Here is a 23,152-nt window from a genome sequence, read left to right as displayed (position 1 = left end):
TGACTGAACAGCACAAGGTGGAGCGAGAATGGATTCTACGAGTGTTAAGTGATGGAATGAGGGACAAGTATTGCTATGAGCTCTATGATTACCAAAGAATTTTCATGGTCATTATGGCTTTTTATAACAGCCCCCTGAGTGATGAAACATCTCAGGTAAGATCTTGGATATGTTCTCTTACTTGGTAAATTAATACATGTGTAAAATGATTTATCCCATAGCTCAATATTGATCTGCTTCTTCGCTTAGCCTTTCCCAGCCCCCTCTTCTCCATGTCTTTCCCTTTTCTTCTATTCTCACTTCTCGTCTTGTTTCGTCACTTCCCTCTTCCTCTTCTCTTTCCTTTTTTACCCTTCTCCTCAACTTCCTCCTCCTCTTCTTTCTTTCTTCTCATTGTCTTCTCTTCTATTTCTTTCTTCTCATTGTTTTGTCTTCTGTTTCTTTCTTCCCATTTTCTTGTCTTCTCTTTCTTCTCATTGTCTTCTCTTCTATTTCTTTCTTCTCATTTTCTTCTCTTCTTTTACTTTCGTACCCATTTTCTTCTCTTCTTTCTTTCTTTGCATTTATTCTCTTCCCTTTCTTTCTTATTTTTTTTTCACTTTTGTTCCTCTTGCTCTTCTCCTTCCTTTCACTCATTTTACCCTTCCCTTCATTATCATTTTTTCTTCTTTTTCTTTCATCTCCTCTCTGCTTCTCCAGCTGTTCCAGTTTCTTCCTCTCCCCTTGCCTTTCATTTTACTTTCCATCTGATTAGTCCATTTTCTCTTTTCCTGCCTTTCTTGTAATCTTCTTCCGTCCCTTCTCCTCCTCTTTCTTTTGCTTGCCATCTCATTCTCTTCTATTTATCTTTCTCCCTCCACTATGGTCCTTTCCTTCCATCCCCATCACTTTCTTTGTATCTCTGTAATTTCTATACATGTTCTTTTCATATGCTTTTTTTTCTCTCTGCACTTAACATTCTTTTCCCATGTATTACCATTCCCCCTTTTATTTTCTCTATCTTTTCCTTCAATTACCCCCTCTTCTTTCACCCTGATCATCCTATCATGTCCTTTTGCTGTCTTTACATAGATTTATTATGTTATCTCATTTTGTGTATTTGGAAAGAAGCAATCCCCACTGTGTCTCCAGATGGAAAATGGACTATCTCGGTACACAGAGTTGCATTAAAAATTAATAAACATGAATTTTATTGGTACAAAAGTTATGTAAAAAACAAGTTTCGGGATATATAGATAGAAAAATATGCAAACAACTTTCACTGGTCATGTTGTACCCTCAGAACTATGAAAGACTTAGTGTTTTAGATCTAATGAATCCTCAGGGAATGGTAAGACCTTTACATGTTTTGCGGACAGATTTGCTTCATCAGGAGGAAAATAAATTTTGTGTATAGTTGCATGTATTGGATCTGATGACAACCCTATGTTTTGTAACAGAGTCAGATTCTGGAAATTCTGACAAAAGCCTCCAAAGTGCCAAAAGCAGCTTATGAACTCACACGGGACCACAGCATGCTGTCCTGGATACAGAACATTCTGGAGAAAAGGTACTTTGAAGTGAAGGTATCTGTGCTACAAGCTGCTTCTGAAACAAGTCATGCAGTGATAATTGTAATGAATACATACTATTTCAAGTACATTCTGTTTCTTGAGCTTCGAATCACCAGAAAAAGAGGAGCCACTACAACCAGTTCTTCTTCATAAGTCCCTCCACAAACTTGTTTTATATAGGTGTATGAAAGAGATAAACCTCTTTTAAATAGCCTCTTTCATCAGATCTAGGAGGCTTTTAAATGAACTCTGGATGGTACTAAAAATAACTTCAGGAAAAGCTGAACTCCAGGCAGATATAAAAGATAAATAGAATTCAAAAAAATTTCCGCGCTAGTGTGATAAGTGAAATAATGATAAATGTCAGCAGCCAACACAAAATCAACCAACAATGACTCAAATTAATAATAAAACGTAAAAGTGTAGCGCTAAAAGTAAAAAATGATAAATAGTGTCCAAATGAATAAACAGCTGATAATCACAATACTGTGTATATGAGAAAAAAGGAAAACAATAGTGTCCAAATGAATAAGTCCCATAGAAAACTGGTGTGAAGTCAAATCAATCCGCATGCACAATAATCCAAGGGGGGATTCTTCCCGTGACACCAAGGGTATGTGAAAGAAAGGAACACCTCTGTGATGGGATAATAAAAGCAGCTTACCAGATTTCCATGGCTGCTCAACTTAATGAGTCAGCCTCTCCCAGCTCTTAATCAAGACCACTGAAGATCTGATATTGCATGGATGCTTATTCAGTACAGATGGACCACCTCTCAAGATGTGTAAAGGGATCAATACAGGATAAAATTTCCTCAAAATTTTCCAACAGTCATAAATGAATATGTAGGGAAAAACCCCCTTGACAACGTCGGTGGACGAAAAGCTTCGGGAGGTGCTGAGTCTACACTCCTTATCACGCCCGAATACCGGAGTTGCCCACCCTGTGCCTTGGTGTCATCTATTTACACTTTTGCTGTATTATGTTCACCTCAGGGAGATGGGAGGATGATTTAAAACAGGAATTCACAGAACAACAATGGAAGGCTGAATTAAACTCAATATACAAGGTCCACACGCCCCTTGCAACTTTCGCCGGCCTTTATTATCTTACTGTTTGGGATAACCTGCGGGACGCCGCACCTCCATCCCTTGGAATACCAATTGATTTGCCGTTTTATTCATGCCACATTGTGAGTACCATTTTAAATAAATAAGATTGTATTTTTAAACGGGATCACGCTATGGGCTTCGTTTTTTTTTTTCCCTACATATTCATTTATGACTGTTGGAAAATTTTGAGGAAATTTTATCCTGTATTGATCCCTTTACACATCTTGAGAGGTGGTCCATCTGTACTGAATAAGCATCCATGCAATATCAGATCTTCAGTGGTCTTGATTAAGAGCTGGGAGAGGCTGACTCATTAAGTTGAGCAGCCATGGAAATCTGGTAAGCTGCTTTTATTATCCCATCACAGAGGTGTTCCTTTCTTTCACATACCCTTGGTGTCACGGGAAGAATCCCCCCTTGGATTATTGTGCATGCGGATTGATTTGACTTCACACCAGTTTTCTATGGGACTTATTCATTTGGACACTATTGTTTTCCTTTTTTCTCATATACACAGTATTGTGATTATCAGCTGTTTATTCATTTGGACGCTATTTATCATTTTTTACTTTTAGCGCTACACTTTAATGTTTTATTAGATATAAAAGATGAAATTATTGCAGCTGTATATTCATCAATATTTAATTAGATGTATTTTTTTGTAATGCAAACACTGTAAGTGCTTCAGTTTGACCTGGTTTTAGGCCTAGTACACACGATCAGAAAATCTTACAAACAATACTGCTTTTGAAGCAATCGTACAGTAATCTGATTGTTAGTACACCGCTTTTGAGAGCCGATCACTACAGTTCTTTCGAAATTATCTGAAGGGACTAACACAAAATTTTTTGTCGTACAAAGCCAGATTGTACGATTTTCATTTAATCAGTACAGTTTTCATCTGAAAATACAATATAATACATGACATCACTCGTACGAGAATTTACGTAAATTGAGTAACCTCTTCATTTTTACAATGGAGACTAGCATGCAAAAACTGGTCTGACATTCTCATCCTGTGTACGACCCTTTAGTCTCTTGCAGACCTTGTACAGCTGAATACAGACTGGGAAAGTGAGAAGCAGTGCAAGGAGCTTGTCCAGTTGTAGTGAAGCCAACTAGGAACGACATGTTGATAGTAGGAGAGAGAGCAGAGTGACAAATAAGCTTACCTGTCTGCTGCTTGTCCTTTAACTGTCCAGTTGCAGGCTTGGGGCGGAGACAAGACCTGTTACTTAGCTGCAACATAAAATAATCAGGTTCTCTGCCCTGCCACAGAGGGCTGTGTTGTGTGGCAGAGCTGCGTAATCTCAGAAATGGATGGACAGAAGTACAGATCTTTTGGCAGGTAAAACAGCTGCTTTATCTCTTTATCATCTGTGTATTTAGCTGTATGCCTGAAGTACAGCTTTATAGCTGCAGCTGGCCAGCATACACCATGGGATGCACCATTTTACCTTTATAGCTAATAATATTAATGCCTTTAAAAACAAACTTTGAGTATGGGAGAATGGACATGGCATGCTCTCCTTTGCCTCCTACAAAACCGTCATTAGTACCTATTACTAGTCCTATGCACTGCCATGTGCCTATGCTTGTACAAATGCTGAGATTCTGAAAATTAGTATTTGCATAGGAACCATGTGGAGCACCCCAGTGACTTACTTTACCTTTACTACAACCATAAAAATAGAAGGTACATTATAGTGCCAACTTTCAAGCTCTAGCTTTAGTTCATCGGCTTTTAACATTTCAGATTTACCCAGAATTACTTTGTGTGAATGTTGGATTAGCAGTATAAGGCTTCCAAGCATACGCAACATATTATAAATGGTGGGACAATGAGACTGACACCGTTCACATTTCCCATCGTCATGTGTGACTGTAAAGTAAGGGTATGAGAAGGGCAACTAAACTAATTAGGGGATTGGAGGACCTTACCTATGAAGAGCGGCTGCAATCGCTCGATTTATTTTCCCTGGAGAAGAGACGTCTGAGAGGGGACATGATAGCAATTTATAAATATCTGAATGGGGATCTCAGCTTAGAAAAAAAGCTGTTCATTCGAAGGAATTGCATGAGGACTCGAGGACATACAATGCGATTAGAGGAGAAGCGTTTTAACCTCAGGCAACGTGGGGGGTTCTTTACTGTTAGGGCTACAAGATTGTGGAATTGTCTACCACAAGAGGTGGTTTCTGCGGGTAGTATGGTGACTTTCAAAAGACTCTTAGACTTACATCTCAAGGATCAGGAGATAAAGGGCTATGTTAGATGATTACAGTCACACACACCTACACAGGTTGAACTGGATGGACTATTGTCTTTATTAAACCTCACCTACTATGTAACTATGTAACTATATGATGAACCTAATAAATATGGTTAAGAAGTCTACGTTTTATTCCCCAGGTATGTTGAGAATAAAACACTGGGAAGTGTTATAACAATAGTGACCAATTTATGGATAACAAACTTGGGCAACAAAGAGAAGGCCAAATCAAAAGAAGGGAAGAAACCGGATGAACTGGCAGTACATGAAAAGCTCCTTCCCATCCATTTGGTGAATGAGATCTTTGGGGTTTCCATGGTTCTGCTCAGACACATCAGGTAAGCTGTTCTCTGCTTCTGACCATCTTTGAGATGTCTTTTGAGACCAATGCATGACAATTCCACCTTTCTTTATTTTTTCTGTGAGCAGAACTCATTTCCTCTAGTTTTTTTTTTTTTTTTTTGCATTGGAGTAACAATCAGTAGCGTGTAGTCATCAGTTACAGCCAATTACAGATCACAGTTTAGGATCAATGTTCAAATACTTGATTTCTGCAAGCCACAGTAAAGGTTTTATTTTGAGCAAGAGAGAGGAGGAGTAATCTCTTGACACTAATTAAATTGCTGGGGTATTTAGAAAGTAACACTGGCGCCAGGTACACAGTGGTGGAAGGCATCCTAGGCTGGCCATATATGAATTGCCTTTTTTTAAATGAGCCAGTGGGCTGATAGAGATAAAATTATCGGATTCCCTCTTCAACACAAGCAAGGTGGATGGTGGAATCCTCTACCACTGTTCTGTTGTATTCTGACAGCAGGGACTCCTCCATCAGAATACACTGATTAGCGCTGCAGGCAATTGGTTGCAGGTGCTAATCAGATGAAAGCATTCCAACAGTCTAATTCGAGAGAAGTAGTCCCTGCTAAACTGGACTAATTTTGATCCATCTATGACCAGCTTTAGTGTGTAAGGCCCCTTTCACACAGGCGGACCGTTCAGATCCGCCTGTCCGTTTTTTTGGTGGATCTGAACGGTCCCCCCATGCATTCCTATGGGGCATCGGATGGCAGCGGAGACATGTCCGCTGACATCCGACCCGATCCGATCCGTCAAATCTGGACGGATGGAAACCCTATTTTCCATCCGTCCAGCGGATCGGATCGGACGGGATCGGATGAGAACGGACCGACGGTCCGTTCCCATCCGATTTCCCCCATAGAGATGCATGGGGAACTGACAGCTGTGTCTCCACACACAGCGTGGAGACACAGCTGTCATCCTTCTGCTCAGCGGGGGATCGGTGGCTCGATCCCCCGCTGAGAAAAGCGGAGTCCGTTTGACGGACATAGTGTGTGAAAGGAGCCTAAGGCAAACTTTTGCACCTTATCTGCTCATTCATGGCTTTCCTTGGCCTTTTTATGGACAAATGTCCCCCCTTATATTGCTGCAGATTAAAAGTGATATCTACTGTACTTGTAGATCAATCCCCTAATTAAAGTGATTGTAAAGTCTCAGATTTTTTATTTTATTTTAATAACAAACATATTAAATTTACCTGCTCTATGCTGTTGGTTTTGCACAGAGCAGCCCGGATCCACCTCTTCTCGTGTCCCTCTTCACTTCTTCTGGCCCCTCCCTCCTGTTGAGTGCCCCCACAGCAAACAGCTTGCTATGGGAGCATCCAAAGCAAAAAGAGGTGACCACACTCAAGATTTAGATGAAAACATGGAAGTGTTTATTCCTCACCACAGGTAACAAACTTAACAGTACATCACAGGAACAGGTATATTGGTTGACGCGTTTCACAATACTGTTGATCGCTTTCTCATACCCACACAAAAAATGCTGGTGAAACGGTTGCATATAAGAGGAGTGCAGCAGCCCTTGCTATAGGGGCACCCAAGGCGAGCAGCAGCTCCATGTATCCATTCAGTCACGGAGCTACCATTCGGCCCCGCCCTCTCTCTCTTCTGATTGACTAACTGACTTTAATTGACAGCAGTGGGAGTCAGTGACACTGCTACTGTGTCTCAGCCAATCAGGAGAAGAGTCCCAGATGGATGAGGGACTCGTGGATATCGCTGGATAGAGAGAGGCTCTGGTAAGTATTAGGGGGTGCTGGGACGGCTTCTACACACAGGCTTTTTATCTTAATGCATAGAACACATTAGGATAAAAAAACTTCTGACTTTACAACTCTCTTTTAAAGAACTGTTGGATTGAAGATTTCAGGCTCATAGGATGCATGCCGTCACAGGTACCTGATCACCAGCAGCATTTTTACAGTGGTGCTGCATTATGTGAGAAAGGGAACCCAAACAAGTCAGCCTTTCTCCTGCCTCTGCTCACAGCATTTTAGCCTATCACACCTAACCAGTATGTAGCATCTCAAGGAGCAATCAATCTTGGTGGTTTTTGAACAGCCTTTGTAGCTTCTAGTAGGCTTCATGCTCAGTAGCAATGGTGTGCAGTGTCATGGCTTCAGATGGCTTTAACAAATATTTCCCAGCTTGTAGTTCTTCTTACAGCCTCAGTTACTAAGCCTGTAGATAACCCGTTTGGTGCTTTGGTTTAGTTTGAAAATTATATGATAGGATATTATCTAGACTGGTGGAGGCTGAAGAAATATGTATGTGTCCTTGAGTTTGGAAAGGCAATTCTCTTAACACCACGAAAAAAGGATGCATTTAATGGCATCACAGGGGGATTGTTATGATGGTCTAAAGCAAGGACACCACCATACTTCCAGAGCTGGCCTTATTAGGTTATGAAAAGCCTAAATTATTAGGATTTTAGATTTAACACCTTGGTGTTCACACCATTGATTTAGCACAGGGCTGTTGGAGGTGTTGATATCATCCTATTATAATGCATGTTCACTTTGTTTTGTTTTTCTGCTCAGTCCAAACCTGACTCCAGCCAATGCATTTTTTTGTTTTCGTTTATTTTTTGTTTTTTCAAAGTTTTGGCTGAAGTTGGGCTTTTAAAGGATAGGGTCACCTTTAAAAAAATAATAAAGGCATATTTTTTTTGCACCTATAAAATGTGCATTTATTTTATTTTTATTGGGAGCCTGTAAGGCATTGTGCCTGTGATCAGCAGATCATGGGTGCAATGTCAGGCTCTTGCAGAATTCAGACTATCAGTACACTTGTCAGCCAATACCTCCAATGCAGGAAGGCAGTTACTGAAGTCACAGAAGCTCAATGGACTACAAGAGCGCTCACCGGCACCCTCGTAGTTCATTGAGAACTACAAGCCGTTAGCCGCTATGAACTGCTACTGTCACAAGGAGGAGGTGGATCGGAGGATAGAGGGGAAGGATGTTCACCATGTTACACTTTAAATATGGGTGTTACATGTAACATATTAAGAAAGGTGAGCTTATCCTTTAAAATCCTGAGGTATCCTTGTTATCATTAAAGAAATTGGGCCATTTCTTGTTCATTGAACCCCATTTGCATGTGCTTGTTTTAGATTTGAGTTCAATTAGAAGCACAAGGAGCATTGTTGCATACACTGTAGCATTTATTTTCTTTTTCTTTCACCACAGAACAAATTTAGATGGCCTCCATCTCCACCAGTATTTCTGTACCTTGCGCTCCATTTTGCAGTACCGTTCACGGGTGTTGGAGGCCTTTAAGGAAATGGGCAGGTTTGCGGTCAATGAACAAGTGTTTTCAGATAAGAATGCTCTGCTTCTACTGCACAAGTGGAGCTCCATCGAGAAGGACATTGATCTGCAGGAGAGAATCAGCTCACTGGCCAAAGAGTACAAAGTCAAAGAAATCATAAGTAAGTGACTGGCCATTTTATTTCTTCCTGGTATCCTTGCTCATTCGTCTGGCTTATACACACTGACACATTGTAGCTAGAGTTGTAGTTGTTGAAGTTAAGTTTAACCTACTGTGAGTGTTTTCAGTGAGGAAATAGGGGTGGCATCAATTCTGAATGATCTCAGAAGCATCTCAGACTGATGCCAAACTGATTCCATCATCACAAGCCTGAAGCCTGTCAGCTTAGACCTTAGGGCTTGTGTACATGAATGATCCACAATGGATTGCTTTTCAGAGGACATTTGACAGGCAATGAGGAGGCTATATGTTGACTCCTCACTGCCTTTTTTAAGCGATATTAAAGATGCCGTCTTTTTTTAAAATTAAAATAATGAATATGTTCTATTTCCCTGCTCTGTGCAATGGTTTGGCACAGAGAGCTGTGGTCCCTGGCTGGTGCTCCTGGCCCCTCCTCTTTGGTGAGTGCTCCAGTGGAAAGCTGCTTTCTATGGGGGCACTCATAGACACAGACAGGTCGGCTCAGCCCCACCACTGCTGCCCCATCATAGAATTTGAATGACAGCGGTGGAAGCCAATGACTCCCACTGCTATCAATCTGCCCAGTGAAGAGCGAGACAGCGGCTGCTCTCCTGGATTGAGATCGGACTCGGGTGTGGGGGGTTTGGATCCTGCATCACAGAAGGTTTCTCAACTTAATGCACTGGGTACATTAACCAATTGAGGACCAAGTCTATTTCTGACACTTGTTTACAAGATAAAATCAGTATTTTTTTATAATTAAAATTATTTAGAACCCCAAACATTATATTTATTTATATACAGGGTTCGTACGGTCATGAAAATCCTGGAAAAGTCCTGGAAAATGGGCAAAATTACTAAGTTTTGGAAAAGTAATGGAAAAGTGTTGTGACACTATTTATTTTTGTCTCTGGGCCCCCTGTATTCTGTGGGAGCGGGGGACAGTAAGTGGACTATTTTCTCTGTTTCGGGTTTGGCGGATTAATCAGCCGCAGTGCACTGCACAGCTGAAGCCTGATCACTGGTCTCTTCAATATGAATAGACCGTGACAGGCTAGGAACTCTGCGGCGGATTGATCTGCTGAAACTGAAACAGAGAAATTGTGCATTTACTGTCCCGCTTTGAGGGACGTAGCTGCGGGGCGGGGGGGCCGCGATCACTGCGGGGTGTCAGGCTGGTGTCCATCGGGCAGGGCGGGCCGCGATCACTGCGGGGTGTCAGGCTGGTGTCCATCGTGCAGGGCGGGCGGGGGCGGGGGGGGGGGGCCGCGATCACTGCGGGGTGTCAGGCTGGTGTCCATCGAGCAGGGCGGGCGGGGGGGGGGGGCGCGATCACTGCGGGGTGTCAGGCTGGTGTCCATCGGGGCGGGCGGGGGGGGGGGGCGCTTTCACTGCGGGGTGTCAGGCTGGTATCCATCGGGCAGGGCGGGCGGGGGGGGCCGCGATCACTGCGGGGTGTCAGGCCGGTGTCCATCGGGCAGGGCGGGGGGGCCGCGATCACTGCGGGGTGTCAGGCCGGTGTCCATGCCGCATCTCTGTGTGAAGAAGGCACGGCAGAAGGAAGGTCAGTGAGGAGTCTCGTGTGCTGGATAGGAGGGGGATGGGATGGTACAGCTGCATAGAGAGGAATTGAACTTTCATATTCCTCATTTCGCTGAGTGTTGTTACTCCTCCTCTCAGAAGCTGCACTAGGAATATGGAAAGTTCAATTCATCTATATGCAGCTGCCCCATCCCCCTCCTATACAACTTCCTTTGCTGGCCCTCCTCAGTGCTTTTTTAGCCCCCCCAGTGCTTTTTTTTAGCCCCCCCCAGTGCTTTTTTAGCCCCCCCCCCAGTGCTCTTTACCTCCCCCCTGCTCTTAGCCCCCTCCGTGCTCTTAGTCTGGCTCCCCCTCAGTGTACCATGTCCGCAGTCTCGGACTATCCCCTGTACCATGTCCGCAGTCTCTGACTATCCCCTGTACCATGTCCGCAGTCTCTGACCATCTCTTCTACCATGTCCACAGTCTCTGACCATCCCCTGTACCATGTCCGCAGTCTCTGACCACCCCCTGTACCATGTCTGCAGTCTCTGACCATTTCTTCTACCATGTCTGCAGTCTCTGACCATCTCTTCTACCATGTCCGCAGTCTCTGACCATCTCTTCTACCATGTCCGCAGTCTCTGACCATCTCTTCTACCATGTCCGCAGTCTCTGACCATCTCTTCTACCATGTCCGCAGTCTCTGACCATCTCTTCTACCATGTCCGCAGTCTCTGACCATCCCCTGTATCATGTCCGCAGTCTCTGGCCATCTCTTCTACCATGTCCACAGCCTTTGACCACCTCCTGTACCATGTCCACAGCTTCTGACCACCTCCTGTACCATGTCCACAGCTTCTGACCACCTCCTGTACCATGTCCGCAGCTTCTGACCACCTCCTGTACCATGTCCACAGCCTCTGACCACCTCCTGTACCATGTCCGCAGCCTCTGACCACCTCCTGAACCATGTCCGCAGCCTTTGAAAATCTCCTGTACCATGTCCGCAGCCTTTGAAAATCTCCTGTACCATGTCCACAGCCTCTAACCATCTCTTCTATCATGTCCGTAATCTGTGACCATCTCTTGTCTTTTATCATGTTTGCAGTCTCTGAGGGGGTCTGGAGAGGAGTCAAAAGTGGGAGTGCGGTCGGGATGGGGATCACAGGAGAAGTCAGACATGTGTGGACTAGGGAGAGGAGACTACAGGATAAAACCAGAGCATTGTGCACCTAAACGGAGGTCAGTGACAGTGCTGCCCAGCCAGTCTGAGGGGGGGGGGGGGTCACTGATGTAAGGGGGCACTGTTATAAAGGTTCCTCCTTATATCAGTACCCCCCCCCTCCCTTCCTTAGTGCATTCACTCTGTGGAAAGTGGTCTCTGGTCACCAGAGTCCCCCCCTACATCAGAGTTCTCAGCTTTTTCACCCGTGCGCCTGAAGTGACACCCGCTCCGAGCTGCTGCAGTGGTGCTTCCATCTCATCCACTGTAAAACAAGGGACCATTTTGAGTTGCGCTGTATCCAGAAACGAAACCCTAACTGCAGAGGTACTGTACACTACAAAGATTGTCATTTATTTTAGTAAAAATATGCTGGGTGTGACATGGATTTTCTTCTTATTTAACGTGTATACATAGACATTTCATGAAACTTTAGGTCATGAATATTTACGTGAAGTCATGGAAAAGTCATGGAATTTTATTGGTAAAAATGTGTATGAACCCTGTATATATATATATATATATATACGGTATTTGCGCAGTGATCTTTCAAACCCAATTGTTTTGGAAAAAATAAATTTCACTGAATTAAAAAAAAAAACTAAACAGTAATAGCCTAATTTATTTGTAAATTGTGAAAGATGATGTCACGTCGAGTAAATAGCTACCTAATATGTTACGGTTTAAAATTTCGCAAGTTTGCGGACTGTTGATAAACTATGGTACCTAAAAATCTCCATAGGCGACGCTTTAAACTTTATCGGTTACTAGTTTAGAGTTGCAGAGGTTAAAATTATTGCTCTCGCTCTGACGATCGCGGCGATACCTAACATGTGTGATTTAAACAATTAATATTTGCAGGCGCAAGTTATGTATGCGTTTTTTCTTTGGTTTCTTTCTTTCTTTATTTTATTTTTTCACTGTTCCTTTTAAAAAAAAAAAAAATCTGATCACTTTTATTGCTGTCACAAGAAATGTAAACATCCCTTGTGACAGTAATAGGCAGTGACATGTACTCTTTATGGAGGGATCTTGGACCCCAAATATCTCCTTTGCACTTAAAAGTATTCAAAATACCAAAATCTGCAATTTCGAATACTGTCTTTTTTTTTTTTTATATCAGTTATCAGCACCATTGGCAGCCGAGTAAACCGGAAATGTGATGTGATGTCGCTTCCGGGTTACTACATCCAAGACCCGATCGAAGCAGAATGCGGCTTCATTCTGGATCCCGACCAGCTGGCAGACATGCCCCATCTCAATCCAGCAATGTGCACGAGAGCAGCAGCTCTCTTCCTCCTCATTGGACAGGGACAGCAGCAGGAGCCTTAGACTTCCACTGCTGTTAATCACAACCAGTGAGGAGGGCGTGGGGGGGGGGGGGCAGCGAGCCAGACAAATGGACATAACGAGCAGGCTCAGGAGTTAGCAAGCTGGGTGCTGTGGGGATACTCGGCATAAGGAATGAGCCAGGAGCACCAGCCTGAGGAGGACCCCAGAAGAGGAGGATTGAGGCTGCTCTGTGCAAAATCATTGCACAGAGCAGGTAAGTATAACATGTCTGTTGTTTATGTATTTATTTAAATTTTTACATTTAGAATCACTATGAAAATGCCTCCTCTCCCCTTATAAGACCTAAGCTTACTAACCTGTGTAAGGCCCCTTTCACACTGACGGACTGATTGGGTCCACCTCCTGTCAGCCTTTCAGGTGGACCCAATCGGACACCTGCCAGCATTAAACCCTGTCTGCTAAAAACAGATGGATGGGGATCCGTTCCCCATCTGTCCGGCAGATCGGATGACAGTTGGATGTAAATGGGCAGGTGGTCCGTTTCCATCCGACCGTCCCATAGAGCGGGCTGTGTTAACATGGGCCTGTCATCTGCCTGCTCAGCAGGGATCAGCAGAGATCCCCCACTGAGCAGGCGGATCCACTTGACGAAGTCCGCCCTGACTGAAGGGGGTCTGACAAAGATGTACTATATACTTACCTTTTCTTAACCTGCTCAGGTCATACGATCCCCTAGGTCAGCGGTTGCTGCAGGGAAGAGGAGAGAGCGCTTGACAATGGCTGGGAATGCCTGAGAACTGTGAAGTTATCCATAGGCTTCAATGGACCAACCTTCATCTGTGCTCCCTCCTGTCCCCTGCAGCTGCCACTGGCTGGAACAGGCTATCGGCACTGAAAATAGGTAAATATACAGATCTTTAGGTTAGTCAGCATAGGTAATGAGTGAAGGGAGAGTGCATTTTTAGGACTAGTAAGATTAGTTTGGAATTCTACTTTAAAGCTGAATAATATTGTTCCTGCTAAAGACCATCAGTGAGCTGTTCTCGTATACAAACTTCTAATGGAGGGTGGTTTGGGTCTCATCAAAGTAATCTCATTATTGGAATGGTTCCTTGTCCCTGGAGTTCTGGGTGAGGTACAGCATGGTTGCTACTTATGAATTGAAATTGGACAATGCTAGCAGTAAGGAGTTTGTGTGTTCTGTTATGTAAGATGTAATTATACTCTAGTGCTCCAAATTTAGATGGTTAGCGATATGAGGAGGGACATGTGCTGTGAACAGGATGCGGAGTGACACTGAAGATTCTTTCTGAATTGATTTATTCAACAATTAAAAACAGAAAACTTTAAATGTGTTTCTTCATGTTCTGCTGAAGTGCCATAAATAATTAGCTAAAAAAAGATTGGCTCTATTTTCAGTAAATCAGTCACAGAATCTTTCACTGCTGGAGACGGTTTTACATTTCACAGAATTTTCATGCTTTTCGCTTTCCTAATTGCTTCTTTTGTTTTTAATCCTTTTTAACATGGTTGCCAAAATTGTTATATAGATTTCAGGGACCGTTTGCTGCTAAAAATATTATACATAAAGCAGAACTTAGCTGTATCTGAGAGCCACACACTGAAAACGCTATTTAATTCATTTTTCATGTTTAAAAGAGAAGTTTGTTTCCTTTTTTTTTTTTTTTTTTATAATCATACTTTCCTAGGTGGATGCAGCGTCTAATGCTGCGTCTGTTCCCCACTGGCTCTAACACTGAAAACTGAGCGATGGAACACAGCAGATCACTCGGTTCTCAGAGCTCCGTGACCACTGTCTGCTCTGCCAAGCCCCTCCATGCTCACTGGAGTATTGGGCTGTGGAGGGGGCAGGAGCGGGTAGCTCAGGCTCTCAGCCACCTGCTGAGTTGCTGAGTCAGGTGTCGGTCCAGGGTTGTGGGCAGATCCCGACTTTGTTCTCCTGATCTTGCCCCAGCCTGGGCAGGCTCTGTGATTTTAGTCTGCTGAAAATGGGTCACAGGAGTGCAGAATTAACTGCACTCCCCTGATCCACAGGAGAAGTACAGCCAAACAAGCTTTGGCTGTACCTCTCCTTTAAAGCAAAGTCACCCATCTATCCATGTCTCTATGCATTGTTGTCTTGCTTGCGTCTGTCTAGCAAGGTTACTTTGTGGTATTATCAAGGAAGCTCGGACCTCTGCAGTGTATAAATGTGCTTTTACTATACAAAAGCAATCTGTACATACAAAACTATTACAATATTAGGAACATAATACAAGACTGCCAGATAAAGATAAAGAAATATCAAGAATACTTAAATAAAGATGTTTCTCGCGATGGAGTCCCATTTGCTATTATGCACATGGCACAGGGAGTCAGGATCAAGCACTTTCTTCATGCATGTTCTGTGTGAGACTGACTCATTCCAGTTTGGGCTGTGGTAGATACAGGCCATTGTGTGGCTAAATGACCAATCAAACCTGTTTGGACAGTGACTAATACTTTAAAGGGGGGAAAGGGTAGGCTTGGTCATACTGCATTCCTCAAGCCAACATCGGAAAGGAATAAGCTATTCATATGACCTTATATGGCTTCTTGACCAGAACTTGGAGTCTACAATGCATTAGTGAGCCACTGTATTAATAAGGAAATATGTTATATGTAATTTCCACAACAGTTGTTGAGAAATCACTTTGAAAAACACCCTTCCTAGCACTTTTAGCTACGGCCATCTTGAGTAAGGGCAGATCATTCATCTAGCATTTACTTCATGGAATCCATTTGCTCAGGCATGTGGGCAGGAGGGTATGCTTAGCTTTGAAAGCTCCACCTCCTTTGAAGACTCCTGGGATGTACAACGACATTTTGGTCTAGGCCAGAAACCAGGAAGTAACTGAAGAAATATAAAATAAATTAAAAATAAAATAAAAAAATAGTTCATATTGATTAAGATAGTTTAGGAACTAAACTCTCAATCAGCATTAACTATGCCAGGCTGACTGTGGAATGTGATATAGCTGTGTAAATCTGTGGACTGGATAGAGAAAAATACAATTGGCAGGTAAAATGTTTTTTATTTGTGCATATATACCTGTTTGCCTAGAATTTAGCTTAAATTACATAATGATATACAGTACCGTTTACTCAAGATTCCCACAACTTTGATGATTCCATAAATCTTATCTGAAAATGAGTGAATCTTGGGTGAAAACATTGATAAATAGACCCCTAAGAGTCTGCTTGTGCTAGTTGTATTTTCTGATAATAATAGACATTTTTGCTTTGTTTTCTAAAACTTCATTATTCAAATTTGGGGCCAATCCTAGAGGACATTCTGTAAAATGGAATCTAATAATCCAGCAACAATCTATATTTAAGCTTTGCCAATGAATGATCCAAGATGCCATTTTGTCTAAGGCCAAAACAGGATGTTGGAAATTTATCATTAGACCAGAAACCAGGAAGCAACTGGGAAAAAAAAGTTTAAAACAAGTAAATGCAGTATACCTTCCTATCTAGTTACTAAGGCTAGTAGCATAAGGATTAAAAAAAGGGTTCATTCTCATTAGCGTGTCTCCAAAGTCGCACGATTTCCAGTGTGACTGGTGCGATTTTTATCCAACTTTACATTCTATGGATCAGAATCACACCAAAGTACTGCAGGCTCCTTATCAAAGTTGTTGCAACTTTAAGTTGCACCAATTGGAACAGGTGCCATTGAAAAGCTTAGGGTGCAACTGAAACGGAAAAGGAAATTCGAACGTGAGAGTAATTGGTTCTTTAGTGATGATCTGAGTGACACCACAATCTAGCTTACTTAAGTTACAATTGCATTTGGGTGTTACTTGAGAAGTTGTGGGTAGTAGGGTCAAGTCATAAAGGCTTGTGGGCATTGTACCAGGACTGTAAACTGAGGAAAAAACTCATTTTTAATAGTTAGCTGCTAGTAATTATTTTTTTAATCTATTTCTCAGGTACCATTAAAGAAAAATTCAGACAGCCAGTCCCTAGGCATCTAAGGAAGAGAATTGAGGCTGCACAGCCGGAAATCCTGGAACAGCAGCAAACGTCTCATCTAGAGGAGTCCAAGAATCATGTGAAATCCATATTGATGCACTGGAAACCCAATTTACCAAACCTTCCCTCCAACCCTACCCAAGAGATAGGAGAAGATCCAGATCAGGCAAAAGGGGCCCCCACAGAGGAGGAGGAGGAGCCAGAAAAGAGAACAAATGGCGGTGCTCTAGTGTGCGCTACTGCCTGTCTGGTAGCCAAGTGGATAATAAAAGTGGAAGGTGAAGCTGTACTAAACACACATGATCTCAAACACTCTCTTCACTGGCTGAAGGGCTGCATTGCACCCCATTCCCGGGTAGTGCAGGAGCTGCTTAAAGATGGTGTATGGAGAAGTACCCTCTATAAGTTGTACTATAGAATCTCCAGTGAGCCAGATTCTGGCCATGAACTGCTAAGTATAGCTAACCAGGTCATGATGAACCTCATTAAGGCTCAAAATATGAGTGGGGACACTTATCAAGCTGTGAAGGATCTCTGTTTGCTGTCTAATGATCATACAAATGACTCGCAGGAAGGTAGGTAATAGGATGCATTACTTTAGAATTTGGGGCTAACTATTATCTACCACTATATATTACTACTATCATGTTGGTTGAACTATTAACTATGTAAGTTACAAGATCCCTACTCCTTGGCATGTTGCTTAAAGTAATACTTCTGTTTTTTGAGCTTCCACATCTGTTTTTTTTTTTTATTTTTTTTTTTTTGTTTCCTTCATGCATATATTTTTTTATGGGGTCATTTGGCAGGTCACATGACATCCTCTTCTTTCTGCACTGACTGTAGGCAATCTTCAGTATTGCAGAGAAAGAGATGAAGATGTCATAACATCAGTGCCACTTTCCATAGTAAAAACAAGTGGCCACTGCCCCACTGCCTTTACAGCCCCGTCACGGCACCTCAATTTTCTGTAGTCCTAACTCTAAATGTTGAGGGCCTCCACAATGGAAGCACATGCATTAGAAGAGGGCAGGTGAGCCTGGAGGGAGCCAACCCCTTCCTAAAAGCACATAGTACTATGGCAGCAAAGGTGTCAGTGCGTTGCCTCACCTGTACTCCAACAGTACAAACAAATGGCCACTGCCCCACCTATAACTGGCATTTACAGCAAGAAGCACATGGAAAGGCAATGCATGTCAAACAAAACCAAGGAAATTTCCAAGCTTACCTTACTGACCAGCCTGCGACCATCTGAATGACCTGTCTAACAATATGCGTTAAAACTGAGGTTTAGTCTGCATACATTTGCAAATACATGCGTCAGCTACAGAGCCCCGTCAAAGCACCTAATTTTCTGTAGTCCTAACTGTAAATTTTGAGAGCCTCCACAATGGAAGCACATGCATTATAAAGGATAGGTAGAGGGCAGGTGAGCCTACCCCTCCTTAAAGGCACAGGAGCGCACTGTACACCCAGCAATATGGCAGCTAAGACTGGTCGGTAAGTTAAGCTTGGACATTTAATTGGTTTTGTTTGACATGCGTCATCCTTCCATTGCTCCTTGCTGTAAAGGCCAGTTGTAGGTGAGAGCAGTGGCCATTTGTTTTTATTGTTAAAATACTGGTGAGGGAACGCACTGGACACCTTTGCTGCCACAGTGCTATGTGCTGGGTTTCCAGTGCGCCCCTGTGCCTTTGAGGGGTGGGCTCCCTCCAGGCTCACCTGCCCTCTACCTGTCCATTATAATGCATGTGCTTCTGTGGAGGCTCTTAAAATTTAGAGTTAGGACTACAGAAAATGGGGTGCCTTTATGGGGCTCTGTAGCTTACGCATGGATTTTTAAATGTGTGCAGACTAAACCCCTGTTTTTATCAATATTGTTGGATAATTTGGTTGGTCGCAGGCTGGTCAGTAAGTTAAGCTTGGAAATATCCACTTTCCTTAGTGTTGTACTGTGAGCCCAGGCTGAAGTGGTGATGCTCTCCAGGGTGTATGTCCATGGCTCACAGGCCATCATTCAACTTGGAAGAGGACCAGCAGTGGAGCAGAATTTCTGTGGGAGATAACACTCGAGACAAGATGAGCATAGCAGCAGGAGCTGCTTTTTTATTCTTAAAAAGCCTAGGCAATTTATTGTTAAAAAAAAAAACTGGAGAGCTCCTTTAAAAGTTGAGTTCACCTGAAGGGTCCCTTTAACACTAATCGAGTTTTGATGCAATTTTTAAACAGAGAGAAAAATGTATGGAAAATCTATCCATTTAAATCCTATGAAACTCTTCACACTGTAGGTGTGCTGCACTTTAAAAAGTCCTGCATGCCGCTTCTTTGGTGGTTTTTCAAAAGCACCTTCCATTGTAAGTCAATGGGGAAGGCATCAAAAGTGAATCAGTGTAAAAGGAACCTTAAAGTGGTTCTAAAGGTTGAAGGTTTTTTTACCTTCATGCATGCATGAAGGTAAAAAAAAACCTGTGTTCAGCGGCTCCCCCTTTGATCCCCCTGAGCCCCCTTTGATCCAGCGATGTTCACAATAGCCTCAGCTGTATGTGCACTCTCCCTCCTCATTGACTGAGACAGAAGCTGGGGCCCATTTGCTACCATTCAGTCAGTCAGCCAATGAGGAGAGAGCGGAAGGCGGGACCAAGCCGTGACTTTGTGTCTTATGGACGCATAGAGCAGCAGGGCAAGCGGCTTTCTCTGGGGGGCAGTGTTCGAGGGGAAGAAGCCGGGAGCACCTGCGGGATACCCAAAAAGAAGAGGATCAGAGTTGCTCGGTGCAAAACCACTGCAGAGAGCATGTAAGTATGACATGTTAGTTTTAAAAAAAAAAAAAAACACCAAGCTTTATTATCACTTTAAGTTGAACAAAGCACTTCAAAAACTGATCAATGTAAAAGGACCTTAAACTAAAAAATTTGGAGGTAAAGAAAATGTGCATTTATTATTTTTAACACAGGGTGGCTGCAAAGTAATGCACCTACAATCAGTGTATCATGGGTGCAATGCCAGGCTCAGCACACTCTCCCCATAGCGTTCTGCCCATACTTCTGTGCAGGCTTTAAGTTAGTTAGAAAGCTGGAGGGGGTGTGAATGAACTAAGAGTGTGCTGATGGGTGCACTCGTAGTCTATTGAGAGCTACAAGTCCTTCTGCTGCAGTGACTTGGGACTTGTAGTTTATTTATTCACAGATCCCAGTGAATGAATGACAGCAGCAGCAATTTCAAATGTAGCAGCGGCTATGGGGAAGAAGAACCCCCACCCACTGTCATGGGAGGTTGGCTCAGGCAGTAGGGTGGGGGGGGGGGGGGTTGCGGGACATGTTACAACCTAAATATGGGTGTAACATGTTCAAAAGGAGAACTTCTCCTTTAATGTCAGTTTTTCCCAAAGCGTGGATTGTATAGCAATGATGGTACTCCCCTTCACTGTGTGTAGGCACATTGCTTGGTTTAAAAACCTGCAAATGCTAGTTGTCTGGCTGTCATACTGACGGCTTCAGTACTTTTTTCAGCCTCTGACCTGGAACAAATATGACAATCAGGGTGTTCTGGGCATGGGCTTCATGCCTGTGCCAAGTCTGTGACTCAGAATACTGAAGCCACAGATAGCCAGTCAACTGGTTGATGGCATTAATAAGGTATTGACACTTTAGAACTTCATCAAACAAGGAGGGAGTGTGTTTGAGAATACCTTTCCTGCATTACGAACAGGTAAGAGAAAGATGTTCTCAGATTACCAGACAGAAGTGATATAAAAGTCTTGTTTTTTTGGGGGGGTTAAAAATAACAACATGTTATACTTACCTCCTCTGTGCAGTTGGTTTTGCACAGGGCAGCCTGGATCCTCCTCTTCTCGGCTCCCTGACTGGCGCTCCCGGCCCCTCCCTGGCGCTGAGGGCCAGCAAGCAGCTTTCTATGGTGTGCCTGGGCCGCTGCTCTGTGTGTCCATGCAGACACGGAGCAGTCCTGGACAGCCGAGACTCTTGTACAAAACTGCTGGATTAAGATGGGCTCAGGTAAGTATGAAGGGGGAAGGGGGGCTGCTGCTGCATCACACAGAAGGTTTTTATCTTCATGTCTAGAATGCATTAACCCTTTACCGCAAACTTATGTTCCTTTATGTCAGCTTGCAGAATTGGTTGTACCGGGATGATGTGTGCAGTTGCAGGCATCCCCCCCGGTACCGGTTTTTAGGAGGCCGTTGTGCCAGCGAGCGGTAGGGGACACCACCTTCCACGGCTCTGCCCGGGTCTCCCATCCCGCCGGGCTTCGAACCCGGAAGCGATGTCACAACGTCACTTCCAGTTTACTTGGCTGCCAATGGCGCCAGTTTAATTTCCATATTTAAAAATGCAGATTTCGGCATTTTGAATACTTTGAAGTGCAGTGGAGGGATTGGGGGTCTTTTAGACCCCTGATCCCTCCATAGAAGAGTCATTGCCCATTACTGTCACGAGTGATGTTTACATTGCTTGTGACAGCAATAAAAGTGATCAGATTTTTTTTTTTTTTAAACGGTGTTAAAAATAGAAAATTAAATAGAAAAAAAAATTGAAAGCACCATCGTCGCCGTAAGCTCGTGCATGAAAGAAAACGCATGCGTAAGTCGCGCCCGCAAATGAAAACGGTGTTCAAATCACATGTGTGGTATCGCTGCGGTTGCCAGAGCAAGAGCAATAATTCTAGAAAAAAGACCTCCTCTGTAACTCTAAACTTGGTAACCATTAAAACATTTTTAAAAGCGTCGCCTATGAAGATTTTAAAGTACCGTAATTTGTAGCCATTTCACGAGTGTGAGCAATTTTAAATTGTAACATGTTAGTTATCTATTTACTCGGTGTGGCATCACCTTTCACAATATACAAAAAAAATTGGGATAACTTTACTGTTTAGTGTTTTTTAAATGCAGTGATATGTAGTTTTTCCCAAAAAATTGCATGGAAAAGACTGCTGTCCAAATACCACGTGCCAAAAAAATATTGTAACGACCGGCATTTTATTCTCCAGATTCTTGGCTTATATATATATATATATATATATATATATATATATAAAAAAAAATAATCATTTATAATTATATTATAATATAATGTTTGGGTGTTCTAAGTAATTGTCTAGCAAAAAATACTGATCTTAACCACTTAAGGCCTGGTCCTTAAGTGGTTAAGGTAAAAGAAATCTTCTGACTTTAGAACGAGTTTTGTAGAATGGTACACTACATGAATGGCTGTATGAAAGCAGACGCCTTGAGCAGCTCAGATCCCTTTATGTATCACAATACTTTATTTTCAGTTTTAATTGCAGCCTGCTCAACATATGTCCATGAAAACATCGATTTGTTTTTATTTCATTTAAAAAATCAGTAAAGCATTTAAATTGACAGATCTATGTGGTATTGTGTAGATTTATGTAATTAGAGCAGCAGTATCCGGACATTTTCAAATGACTGTATAGGTCTTAGAAAAGTCCAATATATAAAAAGAACACATTGAGACCTCTGCCAGCCTATTTGTTTTTTGATGAAGGGGCTGTCATGCCATGTTGATGAAAGTTATATATAAACCAAATAAAACAGATTGTACATTTCTAGCGTTTTTTTTTTTATTAATCTGATATCTCATTATTCCTCCTACAGCTGCCGCCAGTTTCTTGGCATCGATCTACATCGGCGATATGTGGCTGGGTGCAGAATCACCTGTTATGTTTAACACTTATGTGAAAATGGTTTGTGAAGGAGCTGGCATGGACAGTTCAAGCTCAAAAGAAAAGACCCCCCGGAAGAAGAGGAAGAAGGACCAGGAGGCCATGGTGTCCCTCTGTAGAGACATTTCTGCTGCTGTTCCTAAGAGTTGATGTCTGTTTTGTGCCATCCTTGACTGCAGACCTTGTGTATTGTAAACCTCAGAGGTTTACCCAGAATTCCACGGCCTGATCCTGTATGGCTCTGGGAGCTTGTGACAAGGGTATTGGGCTTGGGTCTGTGCCTTCACTTTTTGATAATTCTAAGTTTTTCACCACGATTTAAATTCAGAATCCCAATTTACATAGCAGCCAATGATGGGTAACAACATGTAGGATTACATTAGTTGGACAACTGATTGGTTAAGTATAATGCTTCAGGTACTCAGACGAATTGGTCCCAGAGATGCTGTTACAAGCAGCATTGGAGGATGCTGAGGGTAAACTGAAGCCACTTTCCAATGGCCAACACCATGAGTAGGCAATCTTGGCACTCCAGCTGTGTTGAACCTAAAATCTCATCATGCCTCTCTGCCTCTCAAAGTCACACCTGTGGCACTCAGTCTTGCAGTTGGCCTTGCCCTGGTCTACACTGTAACCTGTGCAGC

The 23,152-nt window shown here is 42.9% G+C and overlaps 1 protein-coding gene across 1 annotated transcript in view; it reads left to right on the top strand.

Annotated features, from left to right (window-relative positions):
• Positions 1-22,942, top strand: part of URB1 (URB1 ribosome biogenesis homolog) — a 163,688-nt gene extending 140,746 nt beyond the window's left edge. The window contains exons 34-39 of the mRNA XM_082246095.1: positions 12-155; positions 1,440-1,549; positions 5,078-5,275; positions 8,491-8,732; positions 16,766-17,383; positions 22,441-22,942. Coding sequence (XP_082102221.1) covers positions 12-155; positions 1,440-1,549; positions 5,078-5,275; positions 8,491-8,732; positions 16,766-17,383; positions 22,441-22,658 — 1,530 coding nt within the window. The 3' untranslated portion in view covers positions 22,659-22,942. The remainder of the gene's footprint in view (positions 1-11; positions 156-1,439; positions 1,550-5,077; positions 5,276-8,490; positions 8,733-16,765; positions 17,384-22,440) is intronic.
• The last annotated feature ends 210 nt before the right edge of the window (positions 22,943-23,152 follow it).

This window comes from Pelophylax lessonae (genome assembly GCF_965119305.1).
Source record: "Pelophylax lessonae genome assembly, chromosome: 2".
Classification (NCBI taxonomy): Eukaryota; Metazoa; Chordata; class Amphibia; order Anura; family Ranidae; genus Pelophylax; species Pelophylax lessonae.
This window is presented reverse-complemented; position numbering and strand designations above follow the sequence as displayed.